Source organism: Oikopleura dioica, chromosome XSR (assembly GCF_907165135.1).
Source record: "Oikopleura dioica chromosome XSR, OKI2018_I68_1.0, whole genome shotgun sequence".
NCBI lineage: Eukaryota > Metazoa > Chordata > Appendicularia > Copelata > Oikopleuridae > Oikopleura > Oikopleura dioica.
Window position 1 is genome coordinate 9,586,887 of NC_137294.1, and position 19,334 is coordinate 9,606,220.

The window sequence follows — 19,334 nt, forward strand, 5'->3', positions numbered from 1 at the left end:
ATCTGAATCATAAGAATAGGATTGAAGAGGTATTCAAAGTCAGTGTTTGCTTTGTTCGTAGGGACTCTCATAAACAGGGTCCTTGTTGACTGCAACACTGTAGTAGTCTGACTCATCGTACACTTCCGCATGAACAGCTCTTTGAATATTTGGATTTTCAACAGTAATGTAACCGCCAGTGCTGTCCGATTCGCTCAATTTTTGCACCGGTGCCGAACGTGGTTGGAGATAGACATCATCCGTTGAGTTGTTTCGCACCCGGCTGATGTCATTCCTGTCGATAACTGAAAAGTGCTGGAAAGTCGGATTCAGCACTCCTCGTTTTTTCTCAGCTTTTGCGCATTTTCTAGTCAAATTCATTACAATGTCGTTATTGAAATAATTAATACTTTTTTATTTTTGATCGGCAGCTGGCTAATTTCGCTGAAATAACTTTGATGATATACGCAGAGATATTTCCGAAGAAAATCCCAAGTAAAAACGCAGTCAAAGCAATGACATTCCAAAGACCGCTGACGGCAAACAGCACTATGTTGACATCAAGGAAGATCTTTATGCCTAGGATCGACGAGCAAAAAATCAACCCCTAAAACCCCTTCAGGTAACTGCCCGAAACTTTGGGACTATATGTATTTTGGCCCATCTTAAAAAATTGTAATTGAAATTTTTTTGGTATGATCACGTGATCATGTGATACGGACCCTCGAAAAGCTAGAAAAGCTTGCCAACCTCGATCCCCTGACTGCAGAGAATCATAATGTAGCTCACATGAAAGAGCACAAAAAGTTCTTCCTATAGAATCCAAAACATTTTTGGTAGCAAGATCACATGACTCGCTAGAGGGAAGTGAAGCGTCCAAAATGGCCCTTTTTGCGATGTGTTTTGGGCTGAGTAACCCGTGAAACCTGGATTTTTACCTCAATTTTAGCGAGTTTTGAGTCCTTATATAGCTTCTAGCATGTCCTGTAAAGACGACACCAAGAATTTTTTTGACTAAACCACTAGAACAAACCAAGACCTTTCTTTTTGGCCTAACGAGAAGATGATGCCATAAGGGGATCAAGCTCGGCAAGCTTTTCTAGCTTTTCGAGGGTCAGTAACCCGTGATCACGTGGTCAGACCAAAATATTTTCAAGAACATTTTTTTTAGTTGGGCCCTAATACATATTGTCCCAAAGTTTCAAGGCTTTACCAAAAAGGGTTCTTGGGGTTGAATTTTTGCTCGTCGGCCCTATTTATGCCTAAAAGTGATATATTTTTGACTTGATTTTCCCTTGATTATTTACATTTAAAGATTAAGCACAAAATCATCTGGAACGATGTTTCCGGCTTCTTGGAATCAAGCATGCGGCAGAGCATCGTCCTCAAATACGCGACTGCAAAGACTCCGATTAGATACAGAATTTTTTCAGGACGAGTAGACAGTGGACTACCCCAAAGAGTATAATGCGGCAGCTCTGTGGAAAACCTATAAAAAGTAAAAAAAAAATTCTACGTTGTGAGCGAAATTACCTATTTCCCTGGGCACAGGCTGAGTGCTTCCACTCTTTCAATTCGTCAATGCATTGTGCTTCCTCATCAGTCATCTTTTCCTCAATGACAAGTGGAGGTCTAAATTTGCGCATAAAAGTGTATGCGCGTCTCTCAGTGTAACTCGGCACTGTGGCAGTGGAAAAATCGCAGCAGAGAAGACGAAGCCTCGCGCCAGGTGTCCCTGGAAAGCGGGACCAACCAGCTATTTATTTCTAAATATGGAAATTTCTCCGACAAATGACCGCGAGTTTTTCCATCAGATCCGTTATCTTGCTCACGCTTTTGCGAGATGCAAGTTGCATTACCCGAAATGAACTTTCAAATCGGTTTTCTCAACAATCAAGATTAGGTCCGACCTAATAGGTCGTACTAGTTTCAAAAACAGAAAAATTCAGATCTCCTTGATTTGATCTTTTCGATGGAAAAAGCCTGCTTGTCCATTAATTACTAAACTCTAATTTCTAATTCCAGCGAAAGTGCGTTAATTTTGTAACAAGATAAATTCGAATAATATTTTGTGTGGTTAGTCTACTGGTGTGAATAGCTTTGGGTGGATTGGCGTCGATAGCACAAATCTTTTTCATTTAATTAATGTAAAAAATGTGTGAATTAAATATTATTGTGTGACCCGAGGTCGAGAAACCCAAAACAAATCATACCGGTTATGAAAAATGCGCAACAGATTAAACAAGCAACGTTTAATTAGACCAACTGAGACATATTGTTGGAGCAACAGCTTTGCAAAATCAGTGAAATCAGGACCGCGCCCTTTGATTTTGTCACAAAAAAAAACGGCTGAAAATATATGAGTTGAACAAACATTTTTACAAATGATGATTTTTGCAGAAAAAAATAAACTCGCTCGTCACTTTCAAAGACATGCTCGCTCAGACAGGTGTTTTCTTCACATATATCTTGAAAAGTATTGCTCTGCAAAGGGCTTAGGTTAATTGACTTAATTGAAGGCATTTCTACCTTGTAACACATATTTACGAGTGGTGTTAAGCTCAGGTGGCTAAACAATTAAGTTTGTGTAGTTGACATACTAAATGCGGATCCTTTTTTTTTTCGAAGAAGTTTTTTTTTTCTTCTTTCAACCTTTTTGGGCAGTCGATTTTGAAGTTACAACTAATGTATGTTTTAATTATTTATTCGGCAAGTATACAGTGAAGCTTTACACATTTGTAATCCAGATTCGGATCATTACGATTATAACAGGAACATAACACGCAGTAAGATAAGATACAGCACGAGTTGAAAAGCTGTTCTCATAGATAAGATTTAAAATAAAGAGGGTCACAATCATGCGTTAGGTGGAACTTGTGCGGGGACTGGTACAGGCGACGGTAAGAAGGACGACGTCACGACTGGATTCGTGTCCAGCAGGTCTAAACAGGATCTTATTATCTAGGTCTAGGGACAGACTGGAAGCATACCAGAGAAAGAGGACGTGACGACTGGGTAGGGAACTTGAACGGGAACAGGCGCCGGCACAGGAGGTGGAGGCGGCGGCTGGAAAGTTGGTGGAGGCTGGAAACTAGTTGGCGTAGGACTTCCTGACAGAAGCATGTCTCGAATCAGTGTCTCGATCGGAGTCTTGCCCACTAGTCGCACGAAGAAGAGCTGCTCGATCACATGAGGGGAAACTGTTCGCACCGAGGGAAGTCGCAGCAGCAGTCTTCCGAAACGGGAGGGCTGCCCAGGGTATTGGCATCTTATTCGACAGTAAGAAATGTTTTTAAAAGCAGTTTTACCTCGTGTATTCTTCCAAGGCGCATTGTGCTTTTTCCTGGATCGATTCAACATGCGCGGGATCGCTTATGCCGGGTGCATCTAAAAGAAAAAATGTATAAATCAAATATTTTTTGCCCAAAACAGCAAAAACTTTAGCTAAAGCGAATCATTAGTTGTTTACGGTTCACGGTGAGTTTCTCACCTTGAGGTCGAGAGTTAGCGTAGAAAACCCCACTATTATTGTTTAATTAAAAACGTTTAATCATATTTATACTAATCTCACTTTTTTGCTTTGGGAATTCAAAAGTGCTCGCGAGAATTGTGTGTTTCTGTGTGAAGGGCAAAATATTTAGAGACAGTCTTGATTCTAGATGCATGTGGCCCAGTGCTAAATGCCGGAAATGAAAACAGAAACAGTGTGTATTCGCTTGGCACTTGTTTCCAAAACAGCGAAACTTGGCTGACTGTGCTCGTGTATACCCTTAGCGAGTTAGTGAAAATCAGCCTTCCCTAAAGCTGACCCTACTAAAGTTCAAACCCAAAACAGCGCGAGACTAATTGAGCTTACCTGGCGACAACAGCACGATTGCCTTCAGACAGGTGAATTCAGCCGAGTCGATGTGTAAACTTTTCAGCTTCTCCACTTGCTCCTAAATGTGAGTGTTTTAGAAGCTCTCTTTGTGTATCCATTACCTGGAATACTCTCACTTGATCCATAAAGCTCATAACTTTATCAGCGGAGTTGTGAAAACCAGCAGCAGCTAACAGCGGAGCAACATGAAGTGGCATATGAGACTGCGCAGCGTTAAGAACAAACAGTTCTGGCCAGCACCATTTGAGCATATTCACCTACGAAATGAGCATGCCGCAGAGAAGACAAAAAACTTACTTGGTCAGTGATTTGGAGTTCAGGAAAGAATGGAATCTGCCTGGCCCATTCGACAGCACAGAAGAGAAGTCGGGCGGCTAACTCGCAAACGGATTCGACGCCCATAAGACCAGAAGTAGGGTTGTACCTTGGGTAGGGCTCTGCACGTAGTAGCAATGAAATGAAGCCGGACAAGTAGCCAGGTCCGGAGCCGAGAAAACCCTCGGGTCCCGGAAGGGCGAATTGACCTAGGTTCTGGCCTGGTGGCATCCTTCCGCGTTGGACGGCTAGAAAAGCAAGTTATACATTGGATGAATGTGAGTGAGAGAGTGAATGAGGATGCATGTGAAATATAATGTTTGGGGGAGGAATTTGCCTTTGTGAAGGAGGCTTAAGTGTTTGGCATCTGGCGGGAATCAACAAAAATATAAATTCCAGGGCAAGCCTGGGTCAGACCTAAGATCCTGGTTGAGAAAGAGCTATTCGAATTTGAATAAATTAGCGGCCGGGTAATGGTGCGGGGGAGATAGAGGAAATGGCCAGAGAAAATCTTAGTTACTTATTCAAGTAAATTGTTGGATAGATTGAAGATACAAAACTATGTTGGAATCCATTTAATTATCACGAAAGTGCCTCAGCTGCAGTGCGTATCGAGGATTCTAGCGCCGACGGATTTGTATTAAGGCGATTTAACTCCCAAGGTCGCCTAGGGTCACCTCGAGCTCATTTCGAAAGTTTGGCGAGGAGAGGCTGACCTCGGTCAAGCCACGGATCTTACTCTGATGATAGAAATTTTTCGTAAGCACGTGATGGCGCCAGTGAGCGCACGCGTAATCTCGGCAAGCAGCTGCTTAAAACTTAATCCACTGCTGGTCCTCGAAGTAATGACACAAAATACAAATGGCATTAGCTCATTGGCAGCGTAATTAGTGTCTCTATAAGGGACTAAGGGCTCAGCGACTGGGTTCCCACCGAGCCTGTTGCGCATTTCTAGCTTTGTCTGCCAGCTAAGAGTCAATGGAAATATCTTAATCCGCTCTGCTTGCATGGCGCACTATTAATTGACCTGACAAAAACCCCTAGTAAAAAACTTCAAGATCATGCACTTGACTCGAATCGTGAAACTTGCTCGGATTAACTGATTCCCATTTCTAGCCATTGTAACTCAACGGGAATGAACATTTTGTGCGTAACTGTGTGTGCGATTGAGTTGGGTGTCTCCTTAACGAGTTTCGCCGGGCGCATTCCTCGGGTGACCTTCGAGGACTAACGTCCGCTACGGAGGCTAATTAGCTGCACCAGCGCTGCCACCAGATGGCGTCAGATTCACTTCAACATTTTGGAGTCATTTGCATGCTTTATCTGGAGTATTTGAGGGTCATCGATTGCCCATTTTTAAGATTCACTCTGACCCATTATCATGGAGCTATGCGCACGTGTGATATCTGCATGTTTCGCTTCTCGACGCGCTGGCGCTTCCTGTTTGTATGCACCAGTGAGTATGTTCTCCTTCGCGAGCCCTACTGTGACTTAGACGGCGACAGATTGCCGTGCTTCAACACAACAAAACCGCTCTACATGCATTTGATCAGTTCAGTTCGAAAATGTAAATCGTTAAGCTAATTCCTCATTCTACACAATTCTCAGTCATAAGGCCACTCTTCTGGTGAACACGAACTTATTCTACTATGATCAACCATCTTTATATTTCTGAGATTATTTTCAAACTCATTTCCCTTTTTGAGATACATTTCAAGGGATGAAATCATGTTGTTGGTAAAGTTAGCGCTTCCACGGGAAAATGCGCGTTTTTAAACGCGTAATCCTACTGTGATACTTCCGAATCAGTGTCGCTGCCAAAATACGGAGAAGAAAGGGATGATTCTGCGGAAGGATTAGTGTTAGCACAAAAAGGATGGCTATATTCTAAGTAAGGGATTTGCGAGGATGCTCTTGTGTTATTTTTTAGAATTCGAAAGTTTAGCATTAGTGAACGTGGTGAGTTGACCTTGTTACATAAGTGTAATTATGGTGTATAAAGGAAGAAGTGACCTGGCGCAACTTAGAGTGTGCGGGACTAATTAAAAACATTCCCCGAAAGACGACGCCACCTGGCGAGCTGCTGCCAAGTTAGTGATAAGAAAGGCTAATGCCTCCGCCAAAAGCGGAATCATTCCAACTATCATGGCGGCCATTAGCACCACAAATGGAAATAAGGTCGGCCGATAGTTAAATAAACCTCCAAGGCACACGATGCGATAAATTTGCGGTGCAAGGTTATACTGTGATAATACTGTTTCCCTTCAAAATTTGTCATTCGCGGTGCAAGGGTTAAATTTACTAGGCGTGATAATCGGAAAAGATCAACTTTGCGGTTTAGCTGAGCTGAGTCCGAGTGATTACCTTCTCGCCGCATGCCGACTTTTAAGCACTTCTTGAGGCGACAGTATTGACACTGATTTCGATGATGCTGATCAATAGGGCACGAGCTAAACCAGAGGTCATCTTATGGCGCAAGGGAGGGCCACTTACCGATTGCCGCGGCATGTGTAGTTCAGATTGCGCCGCACAGAACGCTTGAAGAAACTCTTGCACCCTTCGCACGTGAATTGTCCGTAGTGTTTGCCGGATGATTTATCGCCACAAACCTAAATATACAGGATTAGTTCTGAAAGCAAGTTATTCGCAAGAGCTTTGATTTTTGACAGGCTCTGAATTCGGCACACTACTTATGATTCTGATCTTTTTGACGCGCTGCGTATAAATTGTAAATACTAATACTTTGAAGCAGATAGCGCGATTCAATCAGAATCTTATTCCGTGAACTTGGCGCTCTCAACCCTAGCTTTGGGCAGATTGAAGCGGTAATTGAAAAGATAATCGTGGGGAAAATTGATTTTCAGTAGAGCGGAACCGGAAACAGTACAAATTGTCAGTGTAAATATTTTCCCGGTTATGCAGCCGACTAGTTGCCAGGCCAGGCACGCGAACGCTTCACGCACCAGCGCGCGCACTCAAAGTCAGTTTTTATAATTCCCCGCCGCGAATTAAAAAAATCCTTCAGAGAGAGGGAGAGACATTCTCCAGGGCGAGATTATGTTTTGGCTTGATACAACTGGCCGCCACCGTCCAAATAGAAAAATATTTTTCAAAAAGACGCATGCAACTACTGGCAACATGCACTGCGTAATATTTGACATCTAAATCTCCGCCCTTAATTTTTTACGGCCAGGTGCGAACAGGAGCAATAAGACGATTCCCTTCAAACTCGAGAAAAGAAACCGTTAAACCAACGCATATCTAGTATAGAAGTAAAATTTCCCACAGAAGTGCTGAATATATACATGCATAAGTTTTGTTTATGTGTGTAGACATTTGTAAACAGCGCGATACATATGCATGGGTATTTGTTGGTGGCGGTGGGGCACGAGCCATGGTGGCTCTGACTCTGCTACTTTCAAAATCAATTATATTTGTTTGTAGTGGGTTTTCGCTTCTGACTTGGTCTTTGAAGCGCCGACCGCTTTGTCAGATTCTCTCGATGCTTAGCCGGAACCCCAGCGCGCTCCAAATGCTACTTCAATTACAGTTTTAGTAAAACTAGTGTACTCTTAAGTGGCGATGTAACCTTTTCCGAGGTCAAAGCTCAGAAGAAGTGATGAGATAGAAATAAAGATCGGGTTAACTGGTCCGACATGACAAGCTTAACTGTGGCTAGAATCACCTGCCGAGTTGTGGTCGACGGTGATTTTTTCTTTCATATTTACTACTACAGCTTCAATTAGTAGCGATTTGGAAAGCAGTGTGTATCGGTCAGAGAAAATGGTGTACCTGTGGCCGCACCTGTGGCGACCACAACACGGAGCCTGGTGCGACTTAGCAGCAGGATTAAGAAAAATTAGGACTTCGAATTCGGCAATTGAAAATCTAGTGCTCCTATTTTAAGCTTGGCACCTCGCTCTTGGTTTCCCAGAGATCGATCCAAAATCTTACCCTTTAGATAATGGACTCAAAATTCGCAGTTTCAGTTTTTGATGGTTCACTTTGTAAATTATACTTATACTAAACTAGTGTTGTCTCTAGAAACGGGGCGCTTTTGTTTCGTCGGCAGCTGAGCTGATTGGAACTGAGAGGCTCAGCCGGGGAAGATTTTCTTTAACGGGGTTGATAGTGTGGACTATGTTCAATTGGCGCTTACATGCCTAAGCGCTCGCTTGTTGGCGACAATCTGACAGGGCAAAAACAATTGTACTCTCCTCCGTTTTTCTAGTAAAGGAACAGTTAGCTTACCACGCATTCGATGTGCGATTTGTCACTCGTTGAAGTGTTGTTTCCACCGGGCTCTTGCTTCACTTCGGACGGCAGCGAACTGTCTGAGCTCGATCCAGCTAGAATGGGAACAGATTGCTTCAACTGACTAATTTTCTTGAACTTACCAGGAGTGTTGGGACTTGTAGGTATCGTCGGACTGATAAGAGAAACAGTGACATTCTGGTTTTGATCTAGATCTCTGAGGATGGGTACTGAAGAGTGTTCGAAGGAAACGGACTCGATTGACTCGACTTTGTAGTTCGTCAGCGAGGGAATCTCTAGCCCTAAAACTAGATAAGACACGGAAACAACTGTAAAGAATGTGAAGATGAAAAGTATCTTAAAAAATGCAAATAACGTACCTGGGACGGAATCTGTAACGGAAGAAACTGCCGTCGGCTCTCGCCATGGATTTGGGGCGACCATCGCCATTTTCTCTCGAGTATTTTGCTTCTTTCTAGCGAGTTTTCGTGCTTCAATTATCTCTTTGCTTCGACTGTAACTCTCTGTTGTAACAGATTTTTCTGGTTTTGGGCACGTCAACTACGCGTTGACCGTGAGCCAACTTTTGCCTCTTTTCACCTTACTGGGCCAAGTTTGGCGCTTAGGTCACCCGTAGGGGTCAGCTTGTACGACTTGGGGTTAAAAACTTGAGAGGCTTGAACCTGTGAGTGTCTCGAAAGCTTGGTGATGGAGAGGGAGAGGAGAGACAGCTAGAGACCTTAGCTCCACCGAGAATGGGAAAATGGCGCTCCCTGGCGCCTCCGAGCGCCTCAGCCAGATTGGTCCCATCGCCACGCACGCGCGCTCGCTGCTTACCAGCGCCACACTGCGGCGAATGGAATTTTACTTTGATATCGCTCTTAATGAAAAATTTCGCCAAATTACTAGGAGTTGATGCTTCTTCTTTATACCATAAAATCTTCAATTCGATCACAGATCAGATTCCTTTTGTAAAGACACACGAGGGAAGGGGTTTTTCATTAACATTTTCTATGCGATTAGATTTTGATTAATAATGATTGCAATCGAAATCAGTGAGCGGCGAGGATTAAAAGAAGAATGGCTGCGCGGATTAATTATATTTCTCTCTAATTTAGCAGAGCGAAATAACGTTATTGAGTTCGATCGTAGAAGATTAATTAAACGAATCGAAAATAGTATTTTTAGGCTGGTTGGTTGTAAACCGATATTGCATATAAAATGAGTATTCGCTAAAATAAGCAGCACAAAAAAAGAATATCGGCAAAGAATTCAAAATCCACATCTAAAAATAGTTGCTCGAAACTCTTTTACTCAACCTGTGGAGATAGAAGCGCTAGCTCTGCAAGGGTGTATCAGTCCAAGCAATACGTATTTACACTATTCTGTGTTGATCTCGAGAAATTATTTAGGGCGGTGGTGCAACTTGGTGCAACGTGCACTGGAGAAGCGCGGCGCAATTAAGAAGTCGTGGTGTAATAGAATTTGCGAATTAAGACACCCAGACGATCATCAAAGGTCAGAACTCGATTAGCGCGATTGACACGAACGTGCACAAGAAAACATTAAAGCGTAATTCGAAAACGAACGAATAATCGCAGCACCCCAACTTGTCGGTTTTGGCTTCAAAGCAGCGCACCTTTGATCCAATTTCGGCCGCTAATGAGCTGTCACGTGAGGAACCAAAAGCAACATAAGTTGCTGCTATATTTTTCGAATCAATTAACACTTTGTTTTTGATGGACGAAAACGGAAACTGAAATTTTATCAAGTGAAAAGTTTCTTCAGGTTTTTGCAAAGCCGCGAGCAAACAGCTGCGCCACGCGTTTTTGCCTTTTTCCGCTGCATATAACCTTAATTTGGAAATCATTTCCGGGTCACGAGAGGGAAGAAATTTTATTGCCACAACAAGCCTGGTGCATACTTCCATCGACAGAAATAGAACGCAGACAATGGAGTCAAATAAGGAAAATCAAATATGAAGATGTCCCTTCCCTCATTTTGCGTGAGAAGATTTTCCTTTGGAAAATTGAATCAGACATTCCACAGTACTTAACGGAGCACTTGACAAGTTAGAGATTTTTCACCAAATACCTTCTAGCGCTCCATCTTTGAACAAAGCGGAAACGGCTGACTTTGATGTCGCAGAGCTAGGTCAAAATCTTCAAGTGCAAAAGCCAATAACACAGATTTATCACCATAAGATTCTAAGCATCCGATTTTGAGGTTTTTTTTTGGATTTTAAAATTCTATTTCACTCGCGACGTGTAAATCGCGCTTGTCTGCGTATTTTTGGTAAAATATTTTTGAAAAATACGGAAAATAAAATCACAAAACAAAAAGGGAATATTCGGTAAGCTGGGCAGATCAAAGCCGACCCGTCCATAATCCGTCATCGGTGAGAAAATAATCCGCCTCGGCTAATTGAATCTAATTGTCATTTCAGTCACTAGCAGTAGCCCGGAAGAAAAAGTAAACCTCGCTCAGTTCAAAGGGATCACTCAGAAGGACTCCGATCTCTCTGCGAAAATAAATTCTAGCGCACGTCCCATAAACAAACGCCAAACCCATAAAGGGCTTATCGAGAGTTGGCTTCCCACCTGTGCGATTTTTCTGAAGGTTTCTCGCTTTTATTCCATCTCTTGGAAGAAAAACTAATGAAGAAGATTATGAGAGAGCTAAAACGAATAAGCTATGATAAACAGTGCCAGGCAATGCATAAACAAATTCAATATCCGTCGCAGCACGTCCAGTAAATTCAACACAGCGGATGGCTCTGAATTTGCTGCATTTTAGGAGTAGAGTATCATTCTCTCCTTTATTCTACGGAATTTCTAGATAAAAATAAAGATTTTGTTTGTTTGTGGCCCTTAAAAGGGCCGGTTTTGAAGAAACGTCTAAAAGACGTCCTTAGTTCTTCTTCTTGGGAAGAAGGACGGGGTTGATGTGGGGAGGACACCACCTTGAGCGATGGTGACTCCGCCGCAGAGTCGCTGCAGCTCTTCGTCGTTTCTGACGGCGAGCTGGATGTGTCGGGGGTTGATTCGGCTCTTCTTGTTGTCCCGGGCGGCGTTGCCAGCCAGCTCGACCACCTCGGCGGTGAGGTACTCGAGGACGGCGGCCAAGTAGACTGGAGCACCGGCGCCGATTCGATCAGCCCAGTTGCCGTTGCGAAGCATTCGGTGCACTCGGCCGACGGGGAACGCAAGTCCAGCGCGGGCGGAGCGGCTCTTCTTGCCAGCCTTGGTCTTCTTGTTGAGGGATTTTCGTCCGGACATGTCTTGCACTTTCAGAGTCAAAAGTGAGAATGAGCAGCCCCGCCTTCCCGGGCCCTTTATATAGGCACGGGTGGGAAGAACAACAGCCCGCTCTAGAAACTTTTTTCGCTGAAAAGAGAAAAACAACAACGACCAACGCGCAGAATCTCTCGAAAGCGCGGAGAGAAAAACAAATTCTCTCCAGAAACTTTCTAGAGCCGCGTAGGCGGATCCTTCAAGCAAAATGTATATAAGGCCGCGTTTGAGCGAGATTTTCACAGTCCGACAATTGAAAAAGTCGAAAACTCCAAAATGGCCAAGACTACCGCCAAGCCCGCCGCCGCTGCCACCCGTAAATACAAGAAGGCCCGAAAGGAGTCCTTCTCGATCTATATTTACAAGGTGTTGAAGCAGGTCCACCCCGACCAGGGCATCTCCTCCAAGGCGATGTCCATCATGAACTCTTTTGTTCGTGATATCTTCGACCGTGTCGGTTGCGAAGCTTCCCGCCTGGCCAAAAACACTAAGAAGTCCACCATCTCTACCCGAGATATCCAGACGGCCTGCCGTCTCCTTCTTCCCGGCGAGCTTTCCAAGCATGCCGTCTCCGAAGGTACCAAGGCGGTCGCCAAATATAACGCTTCCCGGTAAATCTTAATTTACGGGAAGATAAAACAGGCCCTTTTAAGGGCCACAATTCCATCAGCAAGTTCTCTTTCGAGCGCAGTCTCAAGAATTCGCCCGCGCGAGGAGCTCCTCTCTTCGCCCTTATTGGTCGAGAGCGCTCATGTGCTGACATGCGCCTCGTCTTTACGAGCGCAATGTAGAGAAAATCATCATTTTCATTACTTTGAATCCTTGGAAGGTAACCAATGCCACAGCCATTCTTTTATAAAGCTTGGGCATTGCAGTTCATTCCACGGATTTCAGGTTACATTCGACGGTTTGGTTTTTAATTCCATAATTGGTAACTGCTTTTGAAAGCTATTCTTGAGTTTGGCAATTTAGAGCTTTATTTTCAATAGAATTAGAATATGGCAGTCTGTTATAAGAAGATGAATAGTCAGTATACGGTTATTGAGTGGATTCATCGCTGTCAGTCTTTGTCGAGTTTTCAGACACTTTTTGAACTGCTTCTTCTGGAGCCTTCAGCGTGTAGCGCCAAACAGTTGTATCGTCAAAGACGGCAACAAGTATCCCGGAATCAGGCGAAAATGCGACTTGACGGCACTGCGAGAAGATCTTGGGATGGTGGACGGTTATGTTGGGCTCTTTGCTTATTGTGTCCAAGTCCCAAAGAGTGATCTTTCCGACTTGGTTGCCGATGGCCATGAATCTTTTTTGTCGGTCAATTCCGAAGCGCACATACCAATTCGGACACTGGGGGACAGGATATGACATCGCACAAAGAATAGGAGGGCTCGGATTAATTTCAGTTGGCTGGCTGAGATCAGGCTCCCAGATCTAATAAAATACCTTATACGAATACTTCTGGAATATATTTACCTTTATCTCGCTTTCGCATGATTTCGATATGATGAAGGACTCATACCACCGAATACAATCAATATAATTCGAGTGCACTTCTTTCGTAATGAAAACAGGAGTAAGTCTAACCGTAGGAAACGGGCGTCTTGATGTACTGCTTTCATACACATTTGAAGCTTCGAGAGCCACTTTCGCAAGTCGCCCAGAGATGTCCCAGATTATTACGCTGTGATCCATCCCTGTAAAACATTTGGAGTGAAGACCAAAAAATAAATGGTACTCACCTGACGAAGCACATAGATTCCCTTCTCTATTCCAATCACAGCTTAGCACCTCATCTTGATGTCCGTACAGTCCTCCATGATTGTAAACCTGTACTTCTGAGATTATATTCCAGGTAATCAAAGTTCGGTCTTTCGAAGCGCTAGTCAGCAGCTCGTGATTATTGGGATGAAATTTCAATTCGTTGATGCTTGATCCATGTCCGATGAAATGGCGGAATACGTGACCAGTGTTGAAGTTGATTATGCGAATTGTGCCTCTCATTCCGCCTACAGCAAGAAGGGGGTCACCCTTTGACTTTCCCCACGCCGCAGTGTAAAAGCCTTCCTCTTCGTCAGCATCTTTATAAACTAATACCGGCTTAGTTTTTTCCTTGCTGCATTCGTAAACTGTGATCGTGTTTCCACCGACTGTTGCGAAGAATGAATTTCTCCATGGAGCGGTAAAAGGGCTCAAGAAGGGTTAAGAATCGGTTGTATTCGCACGATCTATTTGATTCGAACACCTGGGCTGAATGCAACGGAGTAAAGCTGTTCCCCATGATCCTCTTTTATCGCCGAATGCAGCGTAAGCGAGTACGTCGTTCGTTTCTTTCTTTCAGTCAAGTTGAAAAAATATTGTCAAATTAAATCGATGAATTAGATAATCGGTTAGTCGGTATTTTCAACAGTCCCTATTTTTTACTTTAGGTGCATGCTCTTCTTCCCCCGTTTCTTCGAGCTCTTTTTCTCACACTCTCGTTTCATGCTTCAGTAGCGCGTATTTGAGTTCCAAATGAGTTTCGGCTAGGATTTTCATACTACGATGCTTGAATTGTGATTCGTCTAATACAGCTCCTCCAGGTGCTATTGGCCGCCGCCAGCTCATAGTAAAACGCGCACTTTTTTAATACAGCGCCGAATCGAGGCGTTTTATTTATTATTTGTACCCCGTAAAAAATATGTATTGAATCGAAATTTTATTGTTGTCCTTGCATAAATAAATATCTGGCAGGCGTTATTTTATTATTCTAGTTGAGTGTAATTGACGGGAGTGTTATTGAGGTACAGATTCGTAATCCACATTGAACGATTCGTCGCACTCGTTTTCGTGAAATTTTTCTTTATAGACGAAAAACTTTTTAGAAAGTGCCATCTTTGCCCATTTTCTATCTTCGTGAATTGGATCGTCAGGCTTTTCATCAACAGCCACGGCATAAAAATCGTCGATTTGATAACCGAAAAATACGAAGTCACTGAAATTTAATTAAAAAACATCTCGAGCATCTACTGACCTGTAATAGATCCTGTAGAGCTGTTCAATTACAGCCTTTGGGATGCCTTTGTAAAATTCTATGACATCGTCGTAACCCTTCAGCGCAGTTGTGTATTTGCCTGGGATGTGCGTCGACTCTGCCACATTCATTGCTTTGAGTATAAAGTCTTGTTCTTCTGAGCCCTGTTCTTGATGAACAACAAAGTCGAATTCGTTATGACAAGGACCGCTAAAGCATAATTTGAGTTTTGGATTGAGCACTGGTCTCACCAATGAAAAGTCATTGTTCTCCAGTGCTGATCGCGTTCGAAGTCGTATTCGGCAGCTGCTGCTAACTCCAAGAACGCGGGAAACGAATATTCAAACATCTATATTTTGAAAAACAAAGCTAGAAACACAAGTGTTACCTCAACATCCATATTTTTCTTTTCAAATTTTTTCAAGACGAAACCGAATTTCGGCTCCACGATCTTCATCCAAGGATGTCCTTTTCTAAACTTGTCGCGGTAAGCACTGAGCAATCGGCTAAAAGGATGTCGAACATTGATCATCGTCAAGTATCCGTTGGAAGGTCCTCGCGAAGAGCGCTCTTTACCCATCCCAATTTTAGGATAACGATCCAAATCGTAGAATATCTCGCTGTCGTCCAGTTCTTCCGGAGTTTTTTCACCCATTTTGACCAATGAAACTGAATGTCCGTGTTAAAGAAGTCAGCGAAATTGAAATGTCAATGTTGAATTTCAATCCAAATATTATTCAGGATAGCATTTTCTCCCAGAAGAGTTATCAATTTTCAAGCGTATCTAATTCGAGAATAATCCTAGAATTATCTTCGCACGTGGACTTATAAAACGCACCAAGACCGCGCTGCCAATTGGTACAACCAGTTTTCGTTGGGAGACAAACGGAGAATTTGAAAGTATCGTTGAAGAAGTGCTCTTGTTTCTGGCTTTTATCAGCAAGCCTAGGCACGCATAAGGTTTCATCGGGCAGCGCTGAATTGAAGTCTAAAATCTGTTTCTGGAAATTCAACCGCTCCGTGTGTGTCTTTTGTTACTCAAAATAAGCTTTGAAACCATCACAGAGCTTATGTTACTGGCTTTTTCAATAAAATATTGAGTACTTTCCTGATCTCTCGAATTAAGAACACGTCGAGCCACGCTACAGGATCGGTCCAATATGCGTTTCCTCGTTTGAAAATTTTCGAATACTTTCGTATTCTTGAGTTCTTCGGGTAAAGCAAACTTAATCACACCGTGATCCACAACTTTTTTGGAAATAAAAGTCCGCTTCTCAGCTTTGGCACATGCCTAAATTTACTTTTACGCTTGAATTTATGAACGTCCTAACTGGAACAACGGCTGGCTGCCAAGAGATCGTCAAAACTCCATTGCCTAATGATTTGCTAAGCAAAACAAAGAAAACCGCAGTCAGAAAAGCAAAAATAACAATTTGTTGTATGCCTCCAAAACTGGCGCCGATTGCCCTCGAATAAACACGCATTTCTCTATCCCACGATTTCAATCAATCTCTCTGTATTTCTTGCGTACATTAATTTCGCTCAACAAATAACTTTCTTTCAATGAATGCTTTAAAAAAACATGCATCTCTTGATATTGACCGGGGGGCAACGCAGTGCGCTGGAAAATTAAGTTTTGCATGTCTATAATCGGACTGATTGTTCCAATTATATCCGATTACGAGGACTAGCTCGTACCAATCAATCTCAATTTTATATTTTAGTAAAATGTTGCGTTGAGATACACTGTCCAAAGTCTAAAATTGAAACTCTGAACGCAATTTCCTCTTCAAACTGTTACCTCTTATTATTAGAAAGAATTATGATAAATTCACACGCTTTAGCCTGCTGATAGTGATTCCTAGAATGAAAAAAAGAAACTTTAGACAGTGGACCATGGGAATTTAGCATATGCTTCGCGTAGAAAACAACAGAACTGTAACCAAAAAGTCATAGCGAGAATGAAACTTCTTGGGTCGTTTTTAGGCCTAGCGGCTGCTCAAGATCAGTGGCGGCCAGCGTATGCTGAGGTAAAACATGAAAGTAATTAAATTATAGTCATTGAAATAAAGGGACACGATGGAATGGTCCATCTTTTTGAATGGTCCTGGAAGTCAATTGCTGAAGAATGCGAAAATTTCCTTGGTCCTCACAAATTCGCTTCAGTCCAGGTAAAAGATTGAGACATTTGCTAGAGTCTGGCAACCAGACGAAGAATTAGAATATTCATTTCTTCTTTAGGTTTCTCCACCAAATGAGAATAGACGTGTAGCTGGTCAATGGTGGGAACGATATCAGCCAATTTCGTACAATTTGGATACCCGATCGGGTGGCCGAGCTGATTTCATCGATATGGTCGACAGATGCAATGCTGTTGGTGTCAGAATCATTGTTGATGCGATCATTAATCATATGTGTGGAGAAGACGCTCTCTCGGGCACAGGAACAGGCGGATGTCAATACAACACCGACACACTTGAATTTCCTTGTGTTCCTTTTTCATCGGGAGATTTCAACGACTACCGATGCGGCAGCCAGAATGGTCTCATCAACAATTACGGTGATCCAAACGAAGTTCGAAACTGTAGACTTGTCGGGTTGACTGATCTTGATCACAGTAAGAGCTCAACTGCAGATAAGATTGCGGCTTACATGAACGATCTAATCGATATTGGTGTTGCCGGTTTCCGCGTGGACGCAGCGAAACACATGTGGCCAGAAGAGACTGAAATTCTTTACGGAAAATTACACGATCTTCCAACGGGAAAAGGTTTTCCAGCAAACACCCGTCCATGGATCGGCCAAGAAGTTATTGATCAGGGAGGCGAGCCAATTAAAAAAGAGGAGTATGTTGGAATGGGCGCAGTAACTGAGTTCAACTACTGCTTTTCCCTTGGAAACTTGCGTGGATCTCTTGCTCAGCTTAAAACTGTTGCGGACAAGCCTTCCAACTGGGGTTTCCTAAGCAATAAAGACGCTTTTGTTTTCACAAACAACCATGACAATCAGAGAGGCCACGGCGGCGGCGGTGGCGGAATCGTAACTTTCAAGTCTCCTCACGATCTTCCATATGTAACGGGAATGATGATGGCTCTTCCCTTCGGAACAAAACGAATTATGTCATCTTACCTGTTTGAAGACGGTGATCAAGGTCCGCCAGCGGCACAGCCTTCCACTGCTGACCCAACAGCCGAATCATGCAACAACGACTGGGTTTGCGAACACAGATGGGCAGGTATCCGAAATATTGGTATGCTTGGTGGAGCGATGAGAAGCGAACCAGATAGCTATTCTAACTGGTGGGACAACGGTTCTAGTCAGGTTTCCTTTTCTAGAGGAACTGGTTGGTTCGCAGTCAACAGTGATGCTTGGGCCATGGAAGGTGGTATTCAAACTGGCCTGGCAGCTGGCAAATACTGCGACCTCGCACAGTCGGACTTGGACTCCTGCGATACCTTCATCAATGTCGATGCTAGTGGCATGGCTTGTGTCAATATTCAGGCTGGACAAAACGTTCCAATGAGCTACACAATTGCGGACGCTCGCGTTGGAGATTTTACAGGAGTCAACGATGACTGCGGTGACTTGACCGAAGGCCCCACTAGTGAGTGTCTTGATTGCTCTTGCCCAGACAACAAGAAAATCGACTGTGGACATGGTTCAATTACCGAGAATGAGTGCTACGAAAAGGGCTGTGCTTGGTGCCCAGTCGCTGCCGCAAAGGGTGCTTTAGGCACTCCTTGGTGCATTGTTCTTGCTGAAGATGCAAAGCCGCCAACACCCGGTCCAACTGATCCAACAAACCCAGGAACATGCCCGCCATCTAATTCTCGAGAAGACTGCGGATATATGGGAATCGATCAACGGGGTTGTGAGGTTTGTACCTTGCCTAGAGTTTATTATTAATTTCTTTTAAAAAAGCAAAAAGGCTGTCTCTGGTGCCCTGTGAGAGCAGCTGATGGTTCTGCCGAAGCGGGAATCCCTTGGTGCACATATGGCGCTTCTGTGACAACAACGACAAAACCTACTACTCAAACTCCTAGCCCTCACTGTCCACCAGATGAAGAGCATCGGGAGTGTGGTTATTCCGGAATCAGTCAAGAAAGCTGCGAAGGTATGTGTCTGATCTCCTATATATTAATAAAGTGATTTTTAAAAGCAATCGGATGCGGCTGGTGTCCATCTCAGCCTGGTTTCGCGTGGTGCACTTATCTCTCCGAAACCACAACTACAGGTGGTAATACTGGGACCACTCCAACCGCCTCCACAACAACTACTAAACCTACAGGATCAACTACAACAAAACCGAACGGCGGAACTGATGAATGTTTGCCAACGCAGCAATGCCCCGCAACTGGCAATTGCAACATCCCGGATCTCGCTGATAGAAAAGACTGCGGCGAACTCGCATCAACGCCGGCGACATGTGTTGCATCAGGCTGCTGTTGGGAAGAACAGCCGCCGGGGCCAATTGATCCGGAAGATCCTGATGGACCTTGGCCAGCATGGTGCTATCATCCCTTGTAACTGTGCCTATGTTTGCTCGTTTATCTCAGCTTGTTGAGAATAAAGTGTTGACAATTCAAAATAAAACAGACGAAAAAGA

At 43.6% G+C, this 19,334-nt stretch overlaps 5 protein-coding genes and 2 pseudogenes across 5 annotated transcripts; 2 read left to right on the forward strand and 5 right to left on the reverse strand.

Annotated features, from left to right (window-relative positions):
• Position 1: 1 nt before the first annotated feature.
• Positions 2–1,701, reverse strand: LOC145710520 (uncharacterized). Its single transcript, XM_081788284.1, has 4 exons — positions 1,513–1,701; positions 1,287–1,468; positions 390–558; positions 2–346 (listed from the first exon to the last, which is right to left on the reverse strand). The coding sequence occupies exons 1-4, from the start codon at positions 1,623–1,625 to the stop codon at positions 40–42; spliced, it is 771 nt and encodes a 256-aa protein (XP_081644410.1). The 5' UTR covers positions 1,626–1,701; the 3' UTR covers positions 2–39.
• A 976-nt stretch (positions 1,702–2,677) lies between these two features.
• On the reverse strand, positions 2,678–9,148 carry LOC145710519 (nuclear receptor subfamily 2 group F member 1-B-like). The gene is made up of 11 exons (XM_081788283.1): positions 8,809–9,148; positions 8,572–8,730; positions 8,426–8,523; positions 6,668–6,783; positions 6,539–6,624; positions 4,157–4,422; positions 3,961–4,116; positions 3,836–3,917; positions 3,288–3,366; positions 2,970–3,247; positions 2,678–2,921 (listed from the first exon to the last, which is right to left on the reverse strand). Exons 1-11 carry the CDS (start codon positions 8,876–8,878, stop codon positions 2,836–2,838), a joined length of 1,476 nt encoding a protein of 491 aa, XP_081644409.1. The 5' UTR covers positions 8,879–9,148; the 3' UTR covers positions 2,678–2,835.
• Positions 9,149–11,338: 2,190 nt separating this feature from the next.
• Positions 11,339–11,706, reverse strand: LOC145709214 (histone H2A type 1-like; annotated as a pseudogene).
• Positions 11,707–11,997: 291 nt separating this feature from the next.
• On the forward strand, positions 11,998–12,481 carry LOC145709215 (late histone H2B.L4 pseudogene; annotated as a pseudogene).
• A 210-nt stretch (positions 12,482–12,691) lies between these two features.
• LOC145707756 (polycomb protein eed-A-like) lies at positions 12,692–14,207 on the reverse strand. Its single transcript, XM_081785328.1, has 3 exons — positions 13,458–14,207; positions 13,192–13,412; positions 12,692–13,149 (listed from the first exon to the last, which is right to left on the reverse strand). Exons 1-3 carry the CDS (start codon positions 13,717–13,719, stop codon positions 12,760–12,762), a joined length of 873 nt encoding a protein of 290 aa, XP_081641454.1. The 5' UTR covers positions 13,720–14,207; the 3' UTR covers positions 12,692–12,759.
• Positions 14,208–14,447: 240 nt separating this feature from the next.
• On the reverse strand, positions 14,448–15,823 carry LOC145708310 (carbohydrate sulfotransferase 11-like). Its single transcript, XM_081785969.1, has 5 exons — positions 15,567–15,823; positions 15,117–15,397; positions 14,980–15,077; positions 14,729–14,938; positions 14,448–14,689 (listed from the first exon to the last, which is right to left on the reverse strand). The coding sequence occupies exons 2-5, from the start codon at positions 15,381–15,383 to the stop codon at positions 14,491–14,493; spliced, it is 774 nt and encodes a 257-aa protein (XP_081642095.1). The 5' UTR covers positions 15,384–15,397; positions 15,567–15,823; the 3' UTR covers positions 14,448–14,490.
• Positions 15,824–16,686: 863 nt separating this feature from the next.
• LOC145710152 (alpha-amylase B-like) lies at positions 16,687–19,330 on the forward strand. The gene is made up of 5 exons (XM_081787850.1): positions 16,687–16,758; positions 16,801–16,899; positions 16,970–18,604; positions 18,650–18,842; positions 18,888–19,330. The coding sequence occupies exons 1-5, from the start codon at positions 16,690–16,692 to the stop codon at positions 19,253–19,255; spliced, it is 2,364 nt and encodes a 787-aa protein (XP_081643976.1). The 5' UTR covers positions 16,687–16,689; the 3' UTR covers positions 19,256–19,330.
• The last annotated feature ends 4 nt before the right edge of the window (positions 19,331–19,334 follow it).